Raw genomic sequence first — 23,625 nt, 5'->3', positions numbered from 1 at the left:
GTTTCAGGGATCGAATACAATGATAAAGTTGTGTAAGCTATTGTTCTTTATGCCCATCATGAAATATCTCTTCAATTGAGCATTGTTTAGTTTCTCCCATGGCTCACATCGTGAGTCTAAGATTTTTATCCCCGATGGATAAAATCTCTAATGGTTTCATTTTGTTTACACTAAATTGAATAGAGTTCTTTTACTGCACTCCACCGATCACCTTGTCTTGAAAAGCCATGGATAAAGGCTATTTTCAAGGTCCTAACGTTCATCTTGATCTCCCGCATCAATGTGATGAACCATCGACTGGCCTTTCCCACTAAGTATAGGTTCAACGCATGTACCTTGGTAGGGTAGTTTGGATTTCCAAAGTATTCGAATCTTTGTTCAAACATTTGTATGAATTGGACAGAATCAGTTGTTCCATCGTATTTGCCATGACATTAATCTCTCGCATCAATGTGATGAACCATCGACTGGCCTTTCCCACAAATGGTATGCAATCTTTTTCAAGGCTATTTTGGGTGATTTTTAGTTCATTGAGGCATGTCTTTTACCTCGATTTTTGGGTCGAATTTCGAGGTTGTTGGTCACCAAAATGATGGATTTTTCCCTTGGACACTTCAGACACTTCGGACCAATTTTGAAGAGATCAATGCCGGCTTTTCGATGAGCTCTAGACCACATTCATCGAATTCACAGTCTAGGAGATATGAGCCTTCAAGCAGGACTGTTTTTTAGACTTTTTTTTTTTGGGCAACAAACCCCTTTCACGAACATGAAACATTAGGGTTTCACAACATGAAATGGACTTCACACTTTTTTTTGGCGCATGAAATAGATAATCTGTGAACCGTTAATTCGTGAACAAGGTTTCACGGTTTTTTTTTCCGTTGGGGTCTATTTCATGCTGTGAAATGGTAGTTCACGGATTTTAAAAAAAAACCACGAGGTTATGTTTCACGCCATGAATTGGACTTGTTTTACGATGTGAAATGAGTAAGTAGTTCATGGATTTTTTTTATTTTTTATTTTTGCTGCGGGGGTTTGTTTCACATCGTGAATTGGACCTATTTCACGATGTGAAATGGGTAGTTCACGGAATTTTTTTTCCCGCGGGGGTCTCTTTCACGCCATGGACCTGTTGGATGATGTGAAACAGGTAGTTCACAGATTTATTATTATTATTTTGCTGCGAGTTCAGTTTCACGCTGAGAACTCGACCTGTTTCACATCGTGAAATTGGTAGTTCAGGAAATTTTTTATTTTTTATTTTTGCCACAAGGGTCTATTTTACGCCATGAACTAGACCTGTTTCACGACGTGAAATGGGTAGTTCACACAATTTTTTATTTTTATTTACCGTGGGAGTCTGTTTTACACCATAAACTGGACCTATTTCACGAGTTTTTTTTTAAGTCTAGTGGGAAATTTGAGTTTCCTTGTGTAGAGGGAATATTTTTTGAATTTTAAATTGAAGAGATATGGGTATTTTCCCAAATAGGCAAGTGGGAGTCAAAAAAGTCAAGACTTTTATGACACCCCCTTACACCCTTCATAAATGACTCCCAAAATGGACAAATTGATAACTCATTGGCATCTTTTCATTCAATGCTCATTACCCTTAATGAGTTATGGGAAAAGGTGAGTAAGAATTAATCCTTCCATTAATCTTCCTCCCTTTTAATTAACCCTTAATAACTAATTAATTCACACCATTGAAGACATAATAAGCTATGTGCATCAACTAATGTGGAAATTAATCCATAGTTAGAGACTATTTAAACTCTTAATTTTAGTCTCTTCTCTTTATGCAAAATTAAGCACAAAATTAAGCAAAAGAGAGAGAAATTCCTTCAATTGATGTAATTAGGTATTTTGATGCATCTAAATGCTCTCAAATCATTGAAAAATACTAATTCTTACTTCTCACATCATCAAATTTGATCCCAAAAAACATATTTTCTAATCTTTTTGTCTCTTAAATTGGATTAATCACTCTTAATGATAAAAACCAGTCAATTAAGGAAGATTAGTCGATTTCAAGGATATTTAAGAGTTTTTATGAAATTTTTTAAAGGATTAAGCTACTCCTAATACTTGCTAACACTCTAATGTATACAAATCAAACCAAAAATACACAAATCAAATAAAAATTAATGATTTTAGCTCTATGTTTAACTCTAAAGAGAGCTAAAAATCAATAAAAAATGCATTCTATTACATTTTTTGATCCAATGGAAGCAAAGAAAGCCTAAAACACTCTATGTACGAGCCCTAGGAACATTAAAAACCAAATTAACAACAACCAAAACAATGATTTAAGCTAAAACTTAAGCAAAAAGGCATTCTTTATAAAATAAAAAAGAGAGCTATTCTACATCAAATCACCATCAAAACCACATCTTTTTCATAGAAAACCACTAATCAAGACAATGGGCAATGGGTAATGCGTAGATTAGAGGAAAATGATGAAAAAAGCCAAGGGATGATTACCCGCTGACGGCAGTGGTGCCAAAAATGTTATGGCTCATCCAAACCCTCCTTGAAACACATCCAACAAGAGATTCCCTAGTGAACCGCAAATGTCGTGAGGAATTTCCAATGGCTGAGCTAGTAACCCTTGAGGTCTCCGAGATATACAACTCCTTGAGAAGCAATTCCATCGCGTCTCTCGCCCCGCGAGCATTGACACACCGCCATGTTACACTAAGTGTACTCGTCCCTCCTCTCACCTCACTTTACTCACACATACTCACTAGCATGGATTAAAGAGAGATTAGCAAGAGGCTTGGCAAGAGCAAGACTCTATTGTACAATGGGAGAGTCTTTTATATTATGAGAGATATTCACTTATATAAATGGCCATAAGTGTTCACACTCACTTAAACTGTGACCGACCGAGCACTTTAGGCTCATAAGAGGCCTAATGATATTATAATGAATACTCTCATAATATATCCATGAAGTACATCACTTGGGACTTCATTCTAACTTGCTACCACACGCTCTTTAAGTGGAAATTACCATTAGTATTCTATAGGACCATTACGGGCTCTCGTCCAAGTTGTAGATTTGGACACCATTGCTTCATATCTTGAATGTATGACCTTTTGGTGTATCTACCTTGACTCCTTGATATAAGATAATGGTAGTAGCTCTTGTTAACCCTGGTTAACACATAGGTTCCAAACTAATGGTCTATGTGACAAAAGTAAAGAAACTAGGTGGCAACTTGTTCCATAATGTAATGAGCTGGTCTTCCTAAGACTTGGCAAAGCCAATGGTGGCATGCTTTGCATTAAGGTGCCGACGCTCAGTAACCTTGACTTTTACGTCATCCCCCTCTTTAACAGATAATTTTTGGATTTGATGCTTGAGATTAATGCGACGTGTGTGATCACTTGCTACATATCTCTCTACAAGGTGTGCCCATCTATCAGAGACATAGGGAAACTCCTGGAGTTGTGAATGAAACTTTGGCAGAAGACCTTGCATGAGCTCCACTATGGTAGTGCCATTCCTAGCTTCCCAATAGCGGATGACTTCAAGAGTGAGGGGTAGGGGTTTCGATTCAAGTCCCTTCACCAAGTTCCAAGAACCTTAGGAAGTGAAAACCAGTTCCATAAGGTTAGCACAAGTCGTGTAATTATCCCCATTGAAACAAGTCTTTTCTGTGAAAGCATTTCCATACATAGAGACATGAAGGGAAGGAGATGGTGGGATCCAAGATAGTTGGTCCCATATTCGAAGTGTAAAGGGTTAGGTGGTACTCCAAAATAACCACTAATACCCGGCAAATGTGTAGGACTTGGTGAAGATACTCTATCAGATGGGAAATAAGGTTAGGCACTCAGCATAGGTGGAATACTTAGCTGAGGCACAAATCCTTGAGTAGACATATAAGCTGGTACCTGGTATAGTGCTTGTGATGGGTTGGTAAACTACCTCATACCCCGGAATGCTGGGTGGCGACATAGTGCCAGTGGGGGTGGGCATAGTGCAGAGAGATCCCTGTGTTGGGTAAAACCCATGTGCAGGTCCATGTGGAGGTGCGATCGGTAATGGCTACATGCCAACACCAGCAGGAAGAAACATGGGTTGGGTGGGAGGGTTTGTGTTTAAGGTTGTACAGTATTCCAAAATGCATTAGGAGCAAGAATAGAAGGTGAAACAGAAGAGAAAACAATGTTACCTCCTTGTATACGAGTAGTTTGGGAGCATACTCTGCTCCTAGACCCTCCTCTATTTGGGTTCACATTACTCCATGGATTGAGGATAGTAGTTGGTACCATATGTTAAACCTGTACTGTAGAAGAAGACACCTAGGTAGTATTAGACACATAAGCACTTAAAGGTACATACGAACCTGACATGGTCTTCGGCTGAGTTGATGACGATGGATCTCTGGATGACCATGGATCTCTGGTTGAGTTGATGACAATGGATCTCTAGATGACCATGGTGGTACCTATCCTCCTTGAGAGAAAAAACCAAACCAAAGTCCAGGCTGTTGGCGGCTAGACTGTGCAACAAGGCTCTCCATATGAGGCTGGATACCGGGGTCCAGTATAGGCACATTGGCTGTAGGAATGTATCCCCCTATGGAAGCAAAGTCTGATAAGCTCAAAGAGAAAGGATGAGATGCCAAAGGTAGAGGGTGAGTAGGTGTAGACAGGCTAGTCGTCTCCCAATGTAAGACCTCAAATGGGGCTCTCCAATGAGTAAGAAGTCCCATCCTCCATGTGGTTTAGATCTAAGTAAGGAGAATAAACTTCTGGTGACAAAGGTTGGCCCTCTGGAATCATGTGTAGACGATCCATGCCATGTGCTCTCACGGTCTTCAATCCCTTTGCTCACGATTGCTCTAATACTATGTGAGGGCATAAAGAACGAAAGGACCAAATGTGCGAGAGATTATAGAAAATCAACAGAGCATAAAATGGATGAATGGTTAACCGTATGCATAATGGTGAAGTAATCCAATACAAGAGTCCCTCTGATGTGAGATGACTTCAAGAGTCCCTCTGATATGAGATGACTTTGAGTAGTGGACCGACGAAAGAGCAATGACGAAGTTAAAGCAAGAGGCTTGGTCAATGTTGAGAAGGCTCGCATTGAGGACAACGGTGGCACTCCGTGAGGATGTAGATGTCAAAGGTAAAAAAACACAAAACTATTGTGGATGATGAATGTCTAATGTATGGAGTGGAGTGCTTGATAAATGGTCTGAAGTTGGGCGCTGCAAGATTAGTGATGAAGCTCGAAGATGATATCTACGTTGATCAAGCAGGCTGCTATTGTGTAGAAGGTAGAGCCGATAAGAAGGTGTGTATGGATATAGGTGACTGCTTCAGTGCGTTGCTGAAACGCAAGGGATGAAGCACTGACTGAATGATGATTTTGTTGGTAAATGGGCTACTACTTTGTGTGTTGCGCAAGTGGTATGGCGCTAACTAAATGCAAGTTGATATAGCCAAATTGTTGTTGCTATTATATGATATGCAGAAGGTATGCCGGTGTTACAGGTATATATTTTCTCATATTTTTGATGAATTAATAATTGTAAAAAAAGTGCTTAATTTAATTTGTGCAGGATTCAGCTTAATGGAATTGTGCAAATATGCACAAAGTTTTTTTATGTAACAAGGCGGCCCATTAGCAATTACATTTGGGCAAAGGTTTTTTATTTGTACAAACCTTAGGGATTTTGATATGCTTAAAAATATGTAAAGCAATACCCTAAAAGTGGAAAAAGCAAGCCCAATTTGTACGTACATCTATTCTTAGCTCCTTAGACTATTTTTATGAATAAAATTCTCTAAGCACTCATGTCATGGAAGTGGAGCTACACAACATGGGGGGGGGGGGGGGGGAGATTGCACATAATCTTGTCTTGATGGTGATATTGAAAAGTTAAACTATAGTTAACGCTTGAACACTTGCACTTTTTTTTTTTTTATAATGCGAGATTTTTTTTTGTACCAAGTAGTGTCCTTACGGATGCGAGCTGGAAGTAAGACTCGATCACAAGACCTTACCCCAAACACACAAACGCTTTACCAATTGCTCTACCTCACTGTTGTGCCGTACACTTGCACTTGAGGTATACCGGAGACAATGAGAAGCTAAGTATTAGTCCGTCGTGTTTACACGCTCCCACGGCGTCCGAGTCCGGCTATAGGTTCCCTTTCTCAACTTGGCACGCGAGTTAGCTATGGCGAGCGGTCCTTCACTCGAAAAACCATGAGCTGACAATTTGTAGCGGATTCTATTTATATGACCCTTGGATCACTTCAAGCACAGCATGAACGCTTAGACTTGGCACGCGAGTTAGCTATGGCGAGCGGTCCTTCACTCGCAAATCCATGAGCTGACAATTTATAGTGGATTCCATTTATATGACCCTTGGACACTTCAAGCACAGCATGAACGCTTGGAGCCAAGTTAGGCAACCATGCAGGGTGACAATGCTATTTTGGGAAACATCAGAAAGCTTTGTGAGGCAGGGCAGCTCAAGAAGGCACTGGAGGTCATGGACATGGTGGACCAGCATGGCCCGCACATGTCCATAGGCATCTTCTATCACCTCTTGCAAGCCTGTATCAGCAGGAAAGACTTGGCTGCTGGTAGGAAAGTCCACGACCTCATTATTAAACGCGGCTATGGGTCGAATGCCTTCCTCGGAAGCCACTTGATTCGCATGTTTGCCATGTATGGGAGCTTGCTGGAAGCAAACCAAGTTTTCAGCAACCTGTCGGAGCTGAGTGTTTTCACATGGCATGCCATGATCTCTGCACATACCATGCTTGGGCAAGGTGAACAAGCACTCGATCTCTATCGTCAAATGCAACAGTTGAGTATAAACCCCGGTGAGCATGTCTTCGCTGCTGCTCTGAAGGCATGCTCTAGCGTGTCATCCTTAGATCACGGCATGGTAATACATGCTCATATTGTAGAGAATGCTTGTGAGTCTTATGCTTACATTGGTAGCACACTTATTGACATGTATTCTAAATGTGGGAGCCTTCGAAATGCTCGCAGGGTGTTTGATAGACTGCTTGAGTTGGATCTGGTGACATGGAGTGCAATGATCTCTGGATATGCCCATCATGAGTGCGGTTATGAGGCTTTGTGGCTTCTTAAACAGATGCAAAAAGCGGGCTTGGAACCAGACAATGTCACCTTTGTCAGCAGCTTGAAAGCATGTTCTGATACAAAGGATTTGGAATATGGGAAGGTAATCCATGGTGACATTGTGAGGAATGGTAGTGAAGTAGATGTCTATGTTGGGAGCACCTTAGTTGACATGTACAATGAATGTGGACGGGTCGAGGATGCTCGCACGGTGTTCAACAGATTGCCAAAGCGCAATGTGGTGACATGGACTGCCATGTTTGCAGGATATGCACTCCATGGACCTGGTGAGGAAGCGCTTCGGCTTTTCCGGAAAATGCTCCAGGATGGTATTGAACCAAACAATGTCACATGTGTCAGCCTTCTAAAAGCATGTTGCAGTATTGCTGCCTTGAATCAGGGAAGGCTGATCCACTCCCTTATTATTGAGAGCACTTTTGAGTTACATGTGCACATTGGAAGCACCCTTGTTGATGTGTATGCGAAATGTGGGAGCCTTTTGGATGCCCAAATCATGTTTGACAAACTTTTGGAGCATAATATTGTGACATGGAATGCACTAATTGCAGGATATGCTCAGTGTGGTGATTACACGTCGACATTCCACTATTTTAAGTGCATGCAACAACAAGGTTTCAAACCAAATGATGTAACATTTGTTTGTCTTCTTACTTCATGCAGCCATTTGGGTTTGTTGAAAGAAGCTTGTCAAAGCTTCCGATTGTTGACAGAAGACCTTGGCGGTACACTGATCGTCGACCACTATAACTGTTTCGTTGACCTTTTTGGTCGCTTAGGACAGATGAATGAAGCTGAAGACATGCTTAAAATGATCCCATTTTGCTCCAATTTTGTGGGGTGGTCATCTTTGCTAAGTCATTGCAAGAGACATGGTAATGTGGATCTAGCAAAAAACTGCTTTAGTCAGCTAATTAAAATGAATAACCAGTATTCATCTGGGTATGTGATCATGAATAGCATTTATACGGATGCTGGAATGTGGGAAGATGCAAGTAAAGTTCAAGAGCTGAAAGATTGTGCTTATGCATGGAAGAAGCCTGGGAAGGCGTTTATTGAGATCGAAAATAAGGTACATGATTTTGTGGTAGGAGACAAAAGCCACCCCAAAAGTGATGAGATGTCTGTGAAGTTAAGGAGATTAGATGCACAACTGAAGCGAGTTGGGTATGTGCCACACTTAGGTCTAGAATCACAGCCATTGTTAGGAGATGACAATGGAGATGCATGGTGCCTCTAAAGATTCGCTTAAAATCAAGGATACCGATGGTAATGCTATTGAAGGAAGAGTTGGTAGCAACTTCAGCCCGATGATGCGTATGAGGTGAGCAAAGATGATTGTTTTTTATTCTTTGCCCAAGTTTATAGCCGACGGAGGATTTGAAGCTGTTTTTGAGAACATATACAGTTCTTGAAGGTAGACTACTGTACTGTGGCAGGCACACTTGGATTTCATCCTGTTTGTGCATAGTGTGCACTATGCTGCTACTACAAATCCAGATGAAGAGATTAGCCTGCTTTTGCTTGAAGTGCCTGACAGGGAGTGAGCATATGTAGATCCTTATATCACGAGGCTTATTTCTCCAGTCTACAATGATGTCACTAATTTTCTAGAGCCAGACAACATATTTGCAGTTGCACTTTAAGAACATTTTGAGCTTTGGGCTATTTAGAGAGAGCCTGAAACACCCTGAGACATTAAGACCATGGAGTGCTCGCCTTCAGATTTCTCAATATTTCAGTTCAGCCCCTGGTCCAAACAGGTGAGATTTTGTTCTCATTCACGCTGATTTACATGACTGTTTTAATGCATTATTGCGTTATTGCACTATTCTCTTCCTTTTTTCTGTATGTTTTGAGTCTCATCTATCACCAATCATCCTAGCAACATGCTTACCTTGGGTTGATTGCATCATTATCTGGTTTGTTTCAATTCTTTCAGTCTTTTACACCTTTAAACATATCCCGCCTGCACCACTCCACGATATAGTCATGTTATAGTTTTGTTGAAGATTAAAGTTATAACTGGATGAATGGCCAGCATCCCCTGGTGATGAGATGAATTTTGGTCACTGGAGGTCTATCACATTACTTGGGACTGCATACAAAATATTTGCCAAGGCAATAAGCATGATGTTTTAGCCAGTATTGCAGGATTTGATTCATGGCAGGCAGAAGGTTTGTTCAAGGAAGAAACATCGTTGATAATATCTTCTCTTTTTGGGAGGAGGTTGAATGGGCTAAGGGAATCGACCAGCCCCTAGCCATCTTATTGCTGGACTTGATTGATTGGGATTTCCTTGAAGGAACCCTTAGATGCATGGTATTGGATTAAGGGTGTTTCATGCTTGTATCAAGACGCTCACAATAGTGTGCCCACATATGACGATAGAGGTGATCGCTTCCAGATCTCTCGTTTTGTACAATAGGGATGCCCCTTAACCCCCCTGTTATATCTCATTGTTGCCAAGGCTATAAGCATCCTTCTTTGCTCCACTGTAGGAGTTTCTGGTTTGAGTCTGCCTTTGCGCAGTGAAGACGAGCTTTCGGACTCTGAGCTTGTTGATGATTCTGCTATGTTCCTCGAGGCCTCACACATACGTTTATGTTCCTTTCGGATTGCATTGGAGGATTTTTGCCTATCTGCAGGGGCTCATTAATTGGCATAAATCTTTTGGTTTTTGGATTAGTGATTGCAAAGAGTCAATTGAGGTGTAGAGCTTGGCTTTACTTGGATTGACAGAGGATGTATGGCTAGATATTTGGGGTGTTAAGGTGAGGTTGATATATTTCCTGCACGATACTTTGCACCAATACATATGTGCATAAGGAAGAAACTTCTTCATTGGAGTTCTAGGAAATTGGATCTGGCCCCAGAGCTTTGGTGGTTAACCAAACACTGCTTGCCTCAGGTTGGTTCACTGCCTTATGCTGGTGTTTCTCTCGTTGATGCATTGGCCAACTGCGGAGATTGGTCCGCAACTAGAGATGAATCAAATGCATATGTATGTGGTGGGATTATTGAGTGAGAAAGAGGCAAGAGTTATAATTGGTGTAGTGCAATCCTCACAAACGTAACCTTCAAACGAAAATCAAGGCTTCTAAAAAAGAAAAAATGGATGGCAACGATGTCCTATTTTGTGGAAAGAGGAGGGACCAAATCTTTCTTTAAAACAACAGAGCTGATAGACCCCCACTTAACAAACCATGTGGTAACCTAGAGAATAGGAACCTAGGATTTGACTGTCCCATAGGACGTGAAAATTTATACATTAGTTATGCTTATGATGGGATTTGTGCATGCTCCTTGTTGGAAAGGTTTTGGATGGTACACACACTTTGGCTAGAGTTGCTTGGGAGACTGCCATACACCTCAGATGGGAAGGGGGGCTGAATATTGTAGATCTGGATATAGTGTGCAGAGCATTGTTGTGTAAGCTAGTGGTCAGAGGCTTCCTTCCAGAGAGCCTTGGAAGAATTTCTTTATGTTTCACATCTTTAGATACGAACCTCAACAAGTGGTTTCTACCGCCTCACTATCTCGAGTGACTGGAGGATAAGTATCGGGGATTGTGCAAGAATGTGCAGCCAGTCCTCCAGTTTACAAATAAAGTCACTAACTTGGCTTTACAATTGCAAAAATCAGATGAGGATAAATCAGGTTAATTTCTGTATGGTTTAGATCCACAAATCCAAGCGGATATGCACATGTTTGAACCAAAGACTTTTGATCGGGCACTTTCGCTTGTGCAAAGTGCCGAGATGACATACAATAATGGAAAACCGTAGATCTCCCAGCCCGGAGTAGCCAAGGCAGCCACTGCCAATGGCAAAAGCTAGAACCGGACCTAGTCGTTGTCTATCGTGGGAACCTTTGGCTCCGAGAACTTGAACAATGGACCTCGCCTTACTCCAGACGAAAAGGCTCTGGTTGGCAAGACAGGTGGTAAGCTCAGTCCCAAAGAGCACGAACAATATAAGGAGGGGCGATGTTTCTTTGTCATACAAAAGGACATACTTCTAAGGCATGCCCTACAAAGACCCTTGCTTAGACCACCACCCTGGCCTTGACAGCTTCTATGGTGAGCTAGCCTCCCATACTAATTTCCAAGGTTGTCGCTAGTCCTCCAGCTCCCACTTCTACGGTTGGCGCCATTGTTAGCTGAGAGCTTGAAGATAAGCAGAAGGGAAACCATGACTAGGAGTATGAGCGAAATGAACTGCGCAAGATGTTTGGCTACATAGGTGGCCAGAGAGTTGTCGTTCTATTTGATAGCAGCAGTATAGAGGACGTGGTCATGGAATAGGCCGCTCGGCGAGCCAGGTTCTTGTTGACCTCGGTAGATAAGAAAGTGGAGGGATTTAGCACATGTATGACGACGAGCATCGAGTTTGAAGCTCGCCGTGCTAAATTAGTTATCTAGGGCACAAAATTTATGCGTTATTTCATGGTTGTTTCTCTTGTAGGTGCAAACATCATCTTAGGGATCCAACGGTTTCACTAGTTCACCCCAGACATTGACTGGGAGTAGCACACGTTTCGGATTACCCGAAATGTATCCAAGGCTCCCATGATCATTAAGTGTGAACCAAGGATATCAAACTTTCTGGTCATTAGCCATATCCAGGCTAAATGAAATATTCAGAAGGTGCACCGTGTGCGGTGATCTATGTTCATACCACCCAGATAGTTACTAGTGCTTCTGAGAGGTACAAGGACCTACATGACCGGTTCTAGAAGATACCTCTCTCCTAAGCTTCCCCCTCCTAGAACGGAGGACCACCTGAGAAAGGCACGGAGACGGAGTTGGACCGTTAACTCCACGAATTGCTACAATCTTGTTTCATATGCTCTAGTGTGTCTCCATTCGCAACCTTGATCCTTTTTGTGAAAAAGAAGAATGGATCCTCCTGGCTTTGTGTAGATTATCAAGCGCCCAACAAGTGGACTATCAAGAGCAAGTTCCCTATGCCTCGGATTGACTAGATATTAGAGAGGCTGAATGGAGCGAAGATGTTTTCGAAGATTGACCTCAAAAGTAGGTGCTATCAGGTATGAATTGTGAATGGGACATCCCCAAAATCACATTCCGAACTCAGCGGCTCACATGAGTTCGTGGTGATGCACTTTGGTCTAACAAACGCCCGAGCTACATTTAATTGCATGATGATGTGGGTTTTTGGGGACTTGATAGTCTAACATGCGGAAGCTTTAGTAGAATCGGTAACTTCAATGGACATAATTTGGCTATCTTTCGCGACAAAGATAATGCACAAGATAGAAAGACAAGTGCAGAAATATATATATATATATATATATATATATATATATAGAGAGAGAGAGAGAGAGAGAGAGAGAGAGAGAGAGAGAGAGAGAGGGTCCCGAATACCCTCTGTAGGGCCCTCCACCATGAATGGTGTATTTGCTTTATTAGAATGATGCAAATACGGGACCCTCTCTCTCTCTCTCTCTATATATATATATATATATATATATATATATATAGAGAGAGAGAGAGAGAGAGAGAGAGAGAGAGAGAGAGAGAGAGAGAGAGGGTCCCGAATACCCTCTGTAGGGCCCTCACCATGAATGGTGTATTTGCTTTATTTGAATGATGCAAAATCTGTAAAAGAATTCTGGTTCTTGACCTTTCACCTTCACCTTGGCTGTAGCACTCCCCTTGACTGTCCTGAATATAGCAACCCTTTGTGAATGTTCAGATGATTGACTGAATTCTATGCTTGGCTGTTTATAGCCCCTATTGATACTGGTCGGTTTGCTCTAGAAGCAGTCGGCCTGCAAATAATTCTCCACGACTTGCAGATTGGCTCTTTTTGGGCAGCTCTTGTTTCACATTGTAGCTGGCCGCCCTGTGCATGGTATCCAGGTTGCTGCCTAGGACTAAATCTACATGCATCTACACAGATGGTTGGTATTTGGTTGCAAACCAAACACTTAGAACACTTGACATCATTCCAGAGGGAGACTCATAGTACGGACTGGCAATGCTTCATGTGTAGGACAATACACACTTGACCAAGACCATCTACGGGAATTGTACACTTGACCTTGGATGCTTAGAGTGGAACCCTGGTTGACTTGTCCCTGTTGGCAAGCATAGGTCCAACCATGGAGCTATGGAGGATGGAATCTCTCCATGGTTGTCACGTGCACACCAGTCAGGTGTACAGTGACATGGCATCATTTTAGCATCATAGACATCATCAGGTATTTTACTGGCATTTATGCAATTTTATAGGCATTTTTACAGGCATTTATGGGGCAGCCGACAGCAGTAGTGGACATGGCATCTGGCCGACAGCCCTTATGCTGGCCGACCAGCAGCATGCTTGCATATATATACAAGCGCCTCTCCATTCAGCCATTCAAGCATATCCTCATCTGGATCATCATGCGTTTTCAGCCTATCATCATCAGCATACAGTAACCAGTCCATCATAGCAGCATTCAGCAGTGTGTTCTCCAATGCATCTCCTCCAGGAAGCCTTGGGAGCAGCATATCCAGCCAACGCATCAGCATATCAGTAACGCATCATCATCAGCATTCATCTTCAGCAAACGCAGCAACATTCAGCTCAGTTCAGCCCATCAGTTCTGCGTTTCATCATCAGGTCAGCATAGCAACTGTTCCAAAGTATCCCTTCAGCGTTTCCTTCCCAGGAGACAAGGGAAAGATAGTGGACAGCAGTTCATTCAGCATATTCAGCATATAGGCAGCATATTCAGCAGTATAGATCCATTTGGATCTCATTGTAACCGCATTCATTCATCTAATATAGCTGCATTGCATTGACACATATTTGTCTATCTCTTAAACATCATTAAGTGCAGTTTAGTTAGACTAAGGTTGTGATTACTACGGTCTTAAGCTCTCACATGTCACATTGGTATCAGAGCGTTACAGGGTAACCAGCCTTAGAGCATGTTCAGTTCATCAGTCATTCAGTCAGACATCATGTTAATCGCTTCCGCACAGTTAAACCCAGTTCTCAAAATTTTGCAAGCCACTCTTAGGGATTTTCCCTTAGGTCTGCATCAGTAACCCATCCATCTGCATACTTGCACAGCATATAGGGTTGCTCTTGCATACATGTTGCCCATGAACTCTCAGGGAAGAAGGACATCCATCATCAAAGAAGGACATAAGTTTTGGGCTTCAACTGGCAGCAGCAGCAGGGGGTTTCTCTTCCACAGAAGACGGAAGTTTGCTCCAACATCGCCTCAGGAGGTTCAGAGCTTCAGGTACGACGGAGATGGTAGGTGAAAGGTTTCCACAGGCAGGTCAGGGGTGACTCAGGTATTTGCCATTCAGTTCCCGCAGTACATGGAGTCTTGGCTCAAAGGATTTCACTCCTGCAGACGGCCTCAGTCCCGGCAGCAGAAGACAGAAGGGGGCAGTGGTTCGGAGGAGAAGGATCACAGAGGAGTCGAAGGTTGCTAGGTATCCACCCAGCAACAGTTTAGCAGCAGGGAATGTCACGTGCACACCAGTCAGGTGTACAGTGACATGGCATCATTTTAGCATCATAGACATCATCAGGTATTTTACTGGCATTTATGCAATTTTATAGGCATTTTTACAGGCATTTATGGGGCAGCCGACAGCAGTAGTGGACATGGCATCTGGCCGACAGCCCTTATGCTGGCCGACCAGCAGCATGCTTGCATATATATACAGGCGCCTCTCCATTCAGCCATTCAAGCATATCCTCATCTGGATCATCATGCGTTTTCAGCCTATCATCATCAGCATACAGTAACCAGTCCATCATAGCAGCATTCAGCAGTGTGTTCTCCAACGCATCTCCTCCAGGAAGCCTTGGGAGCATCATATCAAGCCAACGCATCAGCATATCAGTAACGCATCATCATCGGCATTCATCTTCAGCAAACGCAGCAACATTCAGCTCAGTTCAGCCCATCAGTTCTGCGTTTCATCATCAGGTCAGCATAGCAACTGTTCCAAAGTATCCCTTCAGCGTTTCCTTCCCAGGAGACAAGGGAAAGATAGTGGACAGCAGTTCATTCAGTTCATTCAGCATATTCAGCATATAGGCAGCATATTCAGCATATAGGCAGCATTTTCAGCAGTATAGATCCATTTGGATCTCATTGTAACCGCATTCATTCATCTAATATAGCTGCATTGCATTGACACATATTTGTCTATCTCTTAAACATCATTAAGTGCAGTTTAGTTAGACTAAGGTTGTGATTACTACGGTCTTAAGCTCTCACATGTCACAATGGTTGAGGAGGAAGAAGAGATAAAAGAGAGCAAGCTGGGCACAACACAAGGTGATTGATTGTATTATGATTGATATGAGAGATGATTGAACCACCAAGTACAATACCCTTTTATAGGCATTAAACTTATCTTTTGATTCTAACTAAGAGGTTGTTCACACCAAGTTGGCCATAAACCTAATGACCGGATGCCCGTATCCCCAATGTCACATGGTATTTTGGTGTATTTCTAACACCCTTTCTCAACAAAATATCCATGGTTACTATGATGCCAATACTAGCTCTAGGTATTGTTTACAAAGTTGTTTATGATGACCATCCAAGTGTTCGTAGGTCTTACTCATGGTGGTTTACAATGCCAGTCAATGAGGGGTGACCATAGGTGGGCACGCATGCCTTTTGTAACATCCAAGTTGTTTATGATGACCATCCAAGTGTTCGTAGGTCTTACTCATGGTGGTTTACAATGCCAGTCAATGAGGGGTGACCATAGGTGGGCACATATGTCTTTTGTAACATCAAGGCTATATAACAAACCCAAAAGGTAGATTTTGGGGGATGACTCGGGCAGAGAACCCTTGACTCAACATAAAATAGGAATTAGAAATAAAGGGGGAGTTCCCCCTTGATGATCAATATGCTGATGATGTAGCTCGTAATGTCGATGTTTCTCTTGATCTTCTTCATGTCGATGTAGATCTTGATGTTGATGTAGCCCTTGGTCTTCTTCATCCTTGATTTCATTGTGTAATGAAATCCATGTAGGCAAAGATGGATCATATTCTCAATGTGTTCATAAAGCCTGACATGATGATGATGCATATCCCTTTCAGATGATGATTGCATATCCCTTTCGGATGATAATGCGCTGAATCTGCTTAAGGAGATCTTAGCCTTATCAATGGCTAGTGTTTTACCCTTGTACAAATGATTTATGAGCATGATAGATGCGGTACATGAAGCATATAAGCTCAGAAATCCCATTGTCCCAAACAATGTTGATACAGATTTATACCCGATTTTGGATTAACAAATTGACATCTCAAATAAAGAGGCAAATCTGATTTGATGCTTTGCAGAGGTTTAGCAACACTTGAATGTGAGATATGAACCATTAACAGCCCTGAAAACCTTAGATGATTAGCACTAATCAAAGTATTAGTGAAAGCAATTTTTTGTATTTGAGCAAAAAATACCTTGATTTGGAAAGACCGTCGGAGGGGGAAATCAAAGGGTTTTTTTGATATGAACCTTTGGCAAGTAATAGCAAGTCCCCAATGGTATGATTGAACCCTCAATGGTCCAAGAACACAAGGATTAGTGCCAATTAATGATTGATTAAAATAGGTAATTTACTGTTTGGAGTGCAGAAGAAGGGGCAACTTGGAGTGTGAAATTGAAGCCCTTTCACAAATCTTCTTCAAAAAATCTTGAAGGGACACTAGTAGCAACATGTCTAGTTGAGATTGAAGCCCATAATCATGAGATTCATTAGTATGCACACCTTAATCTCTCTTTGACCAAAATGACTGTTAGAGGCAAGCCCAGTGCTGCAGCAACTAATTTGTATGATGATTCTTTCGAAAATATGAAGCTACAGGTGGATTTGTAGCACCCAAAAACCCTTGGTGCAGATGGATTTGCGCCTATTTGAATCGAATAAGCCGACAATGCATTTTTTCCCAAACAACTTGCGTTTTATTAACCGGCTGCTCCCGGCTACTCTTGTAGACCAAAAGCTCTCAAACTTTGTGAGCTTGTTGCTTATACAATATATTAAGTACGACTAAGAGGAATTGTATCAATTCGAAACGGTGAAGGCGAATTCATCAAAATACTCCAGATTTTCTACGTTTTGAAATTGTCTGTTGCTAGCATTTTCGTGCGTGATTGAGCTCAATTGAACCGGCACGCCCTTGAGCTAGCAAGAATCTCCAATTTATAGCTTAAGCAATGGTTGTGTGTATAGTACTCAAAGCAACAACGGCAACGGGTAGAAAAGGGAGATGACCAAACATGAGAAAATGGTGAAAAATGATAAAATAGATAATTACTCACAAATCATGATTAGGGTTTGATGATGAGCAAGGATTAAGCATTGAGAATCATTGAGAAGCATGGCTTTGATACCATGTTGGCAATCACAAGTCCAACCATGGAGCTATGGAGGATGGAATCTCTCCATGGTTAAGGAGGAAGAAGAGAGAAAAGAGAGCAAGTTGGGCACAACACAAGGTGATTGTATTATGAATGATATGAGAGATGATGACCACTAAGTACAATACCCTTTTATAGGCATTAAACTCTATCTTTTGACTCTAACTAAGAGGTTGTTCACACCTAGAGTGTTCACACCAAGTTGGCTATAAACCTAATGACCAGATGCTATAAAGAAAATGTTTCCAATGTTTCAAGGCTTGTATAACTGCAAGGAGTCCACGATCGTAGACTGAGTAATTCTTCTCTGCGGGTAGTAACTTACGAGACATGTAAGCTTTTGGATGATCATTCTGTTGTAATACACCTCCAATTGTGATGTTACTCGCATCGGTGATTACTTGAAATGGCTCGTCCCACGAGGCAAGGGCTAAGTAAGGCGTTTTTGATAAAGCCACCTTGAGGTTCTTGAATGCCTCCAACTCTTGTGGAGTCATTCGAATCTGTTGCCTTCTTGTCTTGACACCCTTTAGCAGATCGGTGAGATCCGCCGAGAGGTCAGAAAACTTGTCTATGTGGGTGGAGTATGCCTGGCATATACCCACAAAGGATCTGATGTCATAAGCTGTCTGAGGTGCTTCCCAATTGACAATCTCGGCCACCTTAGCTGGATCAAGTCGAATGCCTTCTGCACTAATTATATATCCAAGGTAATGCATCTCGAACAAATAAAATTCCGACTTCTTCTCATTGATGTAGAGCTCGTTGCTTTCCAGCAACTTCAGGACTTTCTCCACATTAATGTCATGCTGCTCAACCGTAGCTAAAAATACCAGTATGTCGTCCAGAAATATGAACACACACTTTCCAATTAATTCCCGGCATACACGCATCATCATGTGGTTGAATGTAGTTGGGGCGTTCGTCAAGCCAAAAGGCATGACCACAAATTCATAGTGGGCCCGTTCCATACGGAAGGCTGTCTTGGGGATGTCTCCCTCCACAATCCTCACCTGGTGGTATCCACTCTTTAAATCGAGCGAGGCCTTGCTGGCCCATATGGGGGTGGTTCTACACCTCCCCCATGCCCATATCTTGTCCTTGGGGTAGCCCTATGGGCTGGCCCCTTTCCTATATGCAAACCCTAACTGTCTACACAGTGATCTGGCATCCAGTATCATACTAGATACCTAGAACCACTGACATCATTCCAGAGGGAGACTCACAGCGCGGACTGGCACTGTTTCATGTGTAGGACAATGCACACCTGACCTTGGACGCATGTGCATGTGCATGTGCATGTGCAGGACAATGCACACTTGACCTCGGACGACTGGAGCGAGACCCTGGTTGACTCGTCCCGGACTGGGCTCACATGGGACCAGTTTTCCACCCCAGGTCGTGCACCTTCTGTACAGATATGTCTACATGGCATCCAAGTGCGGGATGCACGTGACACTTTTATAGGCATTAAATTCTATCTTTTGACTCTAACTAAGAGGTTGTTCACACCAAGTTGGCTATAAACCTAATGACCGGATGCCTGTATCCCCAATGTCACATGGTATTTTGGTGTATTTCTAATAGTCGACGAATGGGGCTCACATGGGATCACTTTCCACTCTAGGTCCTGTACATGTTACACAATTATGTACACGTGGCATCCAAGTGCGGGGTACACGTGACATCCTTCTTTTGCTTAACTTGACGGAAGCTGCATAGCCTCTAGATAGTTTGTCAATAAAGCCGGATAGTCGTCAAAAAATTTTGTCAAGCCAAACTGCTTCATGAGTCTCTTAGTCTTGAAACTTCGTGAGGAACTGTCTCTGTCTTCAGCTGGAGCCGTGCTTGAGGCTGTGCATAAGGATTTACTCGCGAACCATCACTTCAGCTTGTCAACTATGTCTAGTTGTGCTTCGTCTTTAATCTCTGAAGGGGTTGGACCTACAAATGGTTTTAGCCAACTGACATAGCCAACTGACATGGAACACATCGTGCATAGTCCAGCTTGGAGGTAACTTCAACTTCATTGACACCTCATTGATCTTTCTCTATATAGAATGCTTTTGAACAATAACTTTGGGCATCGCTTGCCCACCTGTACGATAACTTTGGACATTGCTTGCCCACCTGTTTCAGCCGTTGCTCTATAATCCGAATATAAATCCAATCTCCTTCCAAGAACTTCACATCCCTTTCGATCTTTATTGGCCTGTTGAGTGTAGGCCTCCTACGCTTTAGCCAACCTATCTTTGATTGATTCCAGAACCTCTTGGTAAGACTCTACCAATCTGTTCGCTTCAGGTACTAAAGATGAGGTTTTGGTCAATAGTGATTGGAATGGTCTTCCAAACGCTGCATCATAAGGAGTCCTGCCACCAATAGCTGAAGAAAACGAATCTCTCAAAACTGCTTGAACTAAAGGCAAATATGATTCCCACTTACCTTGCTGATCGTGGACATAACACTTTAGCACGTCGAAGGCCAACTGGTTGTAGATTTCTGTATGGCCATTTGTTTGTGAGTGGAATGCCCTGGAAAAGTTCAGTTTAGTACCAAAATTGTCAAACAACGCCCTCCAGAAATGTCCGGTAAACTTGGCATCTTGGTCTGACACTATGGTCCTAGGAATTCCATCAATCGGGTACCAATGCCGAATGAACAATTGGGCAACATCTTCGGTGGTCACATTGGCCCTGCAAGGAACAAGCATAACAAATTTGCTAAATCTATCAACAATAGTTGAGCATTGAGTATTATGCTTACTCGGATTGGGAGGCAGATTTGTGATAAAATCCATAGATATATCTTGGAAAGGTCCTTGGGAATGGGTAAAGGCTGTAACAACTCTATCTTCTTCCCACTAGGAGCTTTCACTTTCTGACAAACGTCACAATATTGCACATGAGTGAACGCATCTCGCCTCATTCTTGGCCAACAGTATTGTCTTTCTAGCTTCTCCAAAGTCGAATTCATGTCCCTGTGACCACCAGTGATAGCATCATGGGTGTCATGGAGAAGAGCTGCCATGAACGACTTCATGACACAAAGTCGGCCTTTGTAGAAAGCCAACCATCTCGTATCAATAAGTGGCATGGTCCTATGGCATCCGATGCCTGTTCCCACTTCGTACCAAATTCTTCGGAATCCGCGTATGTATGCTTCATGTCATCTAGTCCCGTACCCATAAGATCGAGTCTAGTGTTTGAATCAAAGTCATGATTCTCTTCTAGCTCAAAGCATTGGCCATTGGATTGGCCTTTCTTGGAAGGTACTCGATCATTCCACCGAATTGCTAGAAAATTTAGGGTTTAAAACAACTCCAATCGCGATGTTACTCTCATCAATGATTACTTGGACTGGCTCGTCCCATGAGGCCAACACTAGACAAGGAGCTTCTAACAAAGCCACCTTGAGATTCTTGATTGCCTCCAAAGCTCATGGAATCATTTGGATCCACTGCCTTCTGGTCTTTACACCCTTAAGCAGATCTATAAGATCCGCTAAGGTAAGAGAATTTGTCGATGTGGGTGGAGTATGCTTGGCATATGCCTACAAAGGATTGGATATCGTAAGCTGTCTGTGGTATCTCCCAATTGACTATCTTGACCACCTTGGTTCGATCAAGTCGGATGCCCTCGGCACTGATTATGTATCCAAGGTAGTGAACCTCGAACAAATAAAACTCCAACTTATTCTCATTAACATAGAGTTCATTGCTTTCCAGCACTTCAAAACTTTCTCCACGTTAATGTTATGCTGCTCAACCGTAGCTGAAAATACCAGTATGTTGTCCAAAAATATGAAGGCACTCTCCAATCAAGTCCCTGAATGAGACAGATGATCCCATGTACCAGGAGATTGACACGGTGGGTACGGAGCTGGAGCGGACATCACAGGATATAGCAGCCCGCATAGACTATGGAGAGTATCTCTTAGCCCTCGGCGGGGCTCATAGGCTAGCCATTTATAATGGCCTGGCTAGATGACCTAGATCCAACTCCTTCACCTCCTACCCCTTCGGACATGGAGCCAATACAGTGGACTATCTAATGGGATCCCTCTCTCTGATCCCACTCATTCCGGAGTTTACCATCTCTCCTCGCCCCATCGGTGTTGCAGCTGACCATGCATACTTGGCCTTCTCCCTCACATGCCGATACACCATCCAACCACCTGCTTTGCTCCATCACCGTCCGAGGTACCACTTCACCAGAGATACCTCTTCCATCTATTCTGATCACGTCTACCGCATCCTCTCCGACCTCGACTCCCACATCCCACTTGATGGACTTACCACACACCCCTCAAGCCACCCTCCATACGTCCGCTGCAGCCGCCTTCCCACACTCCAGACCACCCCTACATCACCAGGAGGGACTGTCCCACAGAATAGCTGGTACGACGAGGAATGTTGTGATACCCGAGCCCGTCTACATTGGGGGATGGCGCTAGGATTCACCACTCACCAGCAGGCGCGAGTGATCTTTCGCGTCTCACACGGAGAAAGAAGAGAGCCTACCTAGCCAGGCTTGAGTAGGAGCTATACTTGCTATTTCTTGGAAGGGATTGTAAGGAGCCCCGGAGGATCTTCCAGGATCATCGCCTTTCGACTCCGATTACTTCACCCAGCACCTGGCACACCTATGCCACCTCTCTCTACCATGCCCCCGAGCAGCCCCTCTCCCCTCTCCCCCATCCACCCGAACCTCGTCCCCCACACTCTTCCTTCTTTAACCTCAGCATGGTGAGAGATGCTATTGACAGGATGCAGACTGGGAGAGCACAGAATCATGATGGACTCCTCACCGAGCATTTCTCCCATGCTAGGGACACGCTAGCCCCTTTATTGGTTCACATGTTTAACAGGGCTTTATGTGAGGGCTTCCTCGTCAGCTGGTCATCGAATACTATTGTACCTATCTTGAAAGCAGGTGACCCCGACCCCAACCCCAACCCCAACAACTATAGGACTATCATGATTGGTCACACCTTGTCCAAGATTTATGGTTCGATTTTGGAGCATGAGCTTAGTAGATGGTCCGAGGAGCAGAGGCTCAGAGCACCGAGGTAGGCAGGTTTCAGGAGAGGGCACTCCACACTAGATCATATCTTTACACTACGGGGGGATCATTGAGGAGGGGAGAGCTCACGGGATATGGGAGTGCTAGCAGGATATGGGAGTGCTAGCAGAGATGCTTTGGGGGATCATTACACTCTATGAGTCAGTCATCACAGGATATGGGAGTGCTAGCAGGGTATGGGAGTGCTAGCAGAGATGCTTTGGGGGATCATTACACTCTATGAGTCAGTCACAGGCAAAGTACGGGCTCCAGGAGGTGACTGAGAGATAATACACAGCACTATCGGGGTGAAGCAGGGCTGCCCTTTGTCTCCTACTCTATTTGGTCTATACATTGACGAGATCTCGGATTACATAGACAGATAGGGAGGACCAAGAGCACATTTGGCAAGAGTCCTGATACCGATCCTCTTGTATGCAAATGATATTGTTCTTATTTCTGATTCACCAGAGGGGCTGCAGAGGCATTTGGATACATTACGGGCCTTTTGCGAGGACCGGGACCTCACTATGAACCTTGGAAAGACCAAGGTCATGATCTTTAACACCTCCTCACAGTGGATAAGTAGATCTGCAGTATAGTTTACATACAGTGGAGAGCTTGTGGAGTATGTTACCTCATATGTATACCTTGGGATCACTTTTGCTGGACCTTAGTTCTCCATGCGGAAGGCGGCCGAAGCTAGATTGATGAGGGGATATGCAGCCCTTGGCTCGCTAGAGAGGCAATGCTCACAGATACAGTTTTAGGAGCCGAGGACGAAGCTTTGGCTATTTGATACTCTAGTTACACCTATATTACTGTATGGTGCCCCCAGGAGGAGACAGAGGAGAGAGCCGGCCAAGACAGATACAGAGGAGGTATATGATGGGTGGAAGCTGATGGAGAGGCCCCTAGTGGCGATGATCTCACGTATGATTAGGAGTAAGCCATCAGTGCCACATGAGACTGTGCGGGCAGAGATTGGGG

The 23,625-nt window shown here is 43.3% G+C and overlaps 1 protein-coding gene across 12 annotated transcripts in view; it reads left to right on the top strand.

Annotated features, from left to right (window-relative positions):
- Positions 1-6,022: 6,022 nt before the first annotated feature.
- LOC147608379 (pentatricopeptide repeat-containing protein At4g21065-like) overlaps positions 6,023-23,625 on the top strand; it is a 36,609-nt gene continuing 19,006 nt past the window's right edge. For 2 of the 12 annotated variants that reach the window (XM_086789190.1, XM_086789189.1), the window contains exons 1-3: positions 6,023-6,846; positions 7,036-8,470; positions 8,586-8,909. In XM_086789190.1, the coding sequence (XP_086645316.1) occupies positions 6,449-6,846; positions 7,036-8,386 (1,749 nt within the window). In that variant the 5' untranslated portion in view covers positions 6,023-6,448 and the 3' untranslated portion in view covers positions 8,387-8,470; positions 8,586-8,909. Of the gene's footprint in view, positions 6,929-7,035; positions 8,910-23,625 lie in introns of those variants that run through there. The other 10 variants (XM_086789193.1, XM_086789199.1, XM_086789192.1 and 7 more) reach the window with 10 other exon arrangements.

This window comes from Cibotium barometz, chromosome 53 (genome assembly GCF_041138505.1).
Source record: "Cibotium barometz isolate CiBa-2024 chromosome 53, ASM4113850v1, whole genome shotgun sequence".
NCBI lineage: Eukaryota > Viridiplantae > Streptophyta > Polypodiopsida > Cyatheales > Cibotiaceae > Cibotium > Cibotium barometz.
The sequence above is the reverse complement of the archived record's forward strand: the minus strand, read 5'-3'. Positions and strand labels throughout refer to the sequence as shown.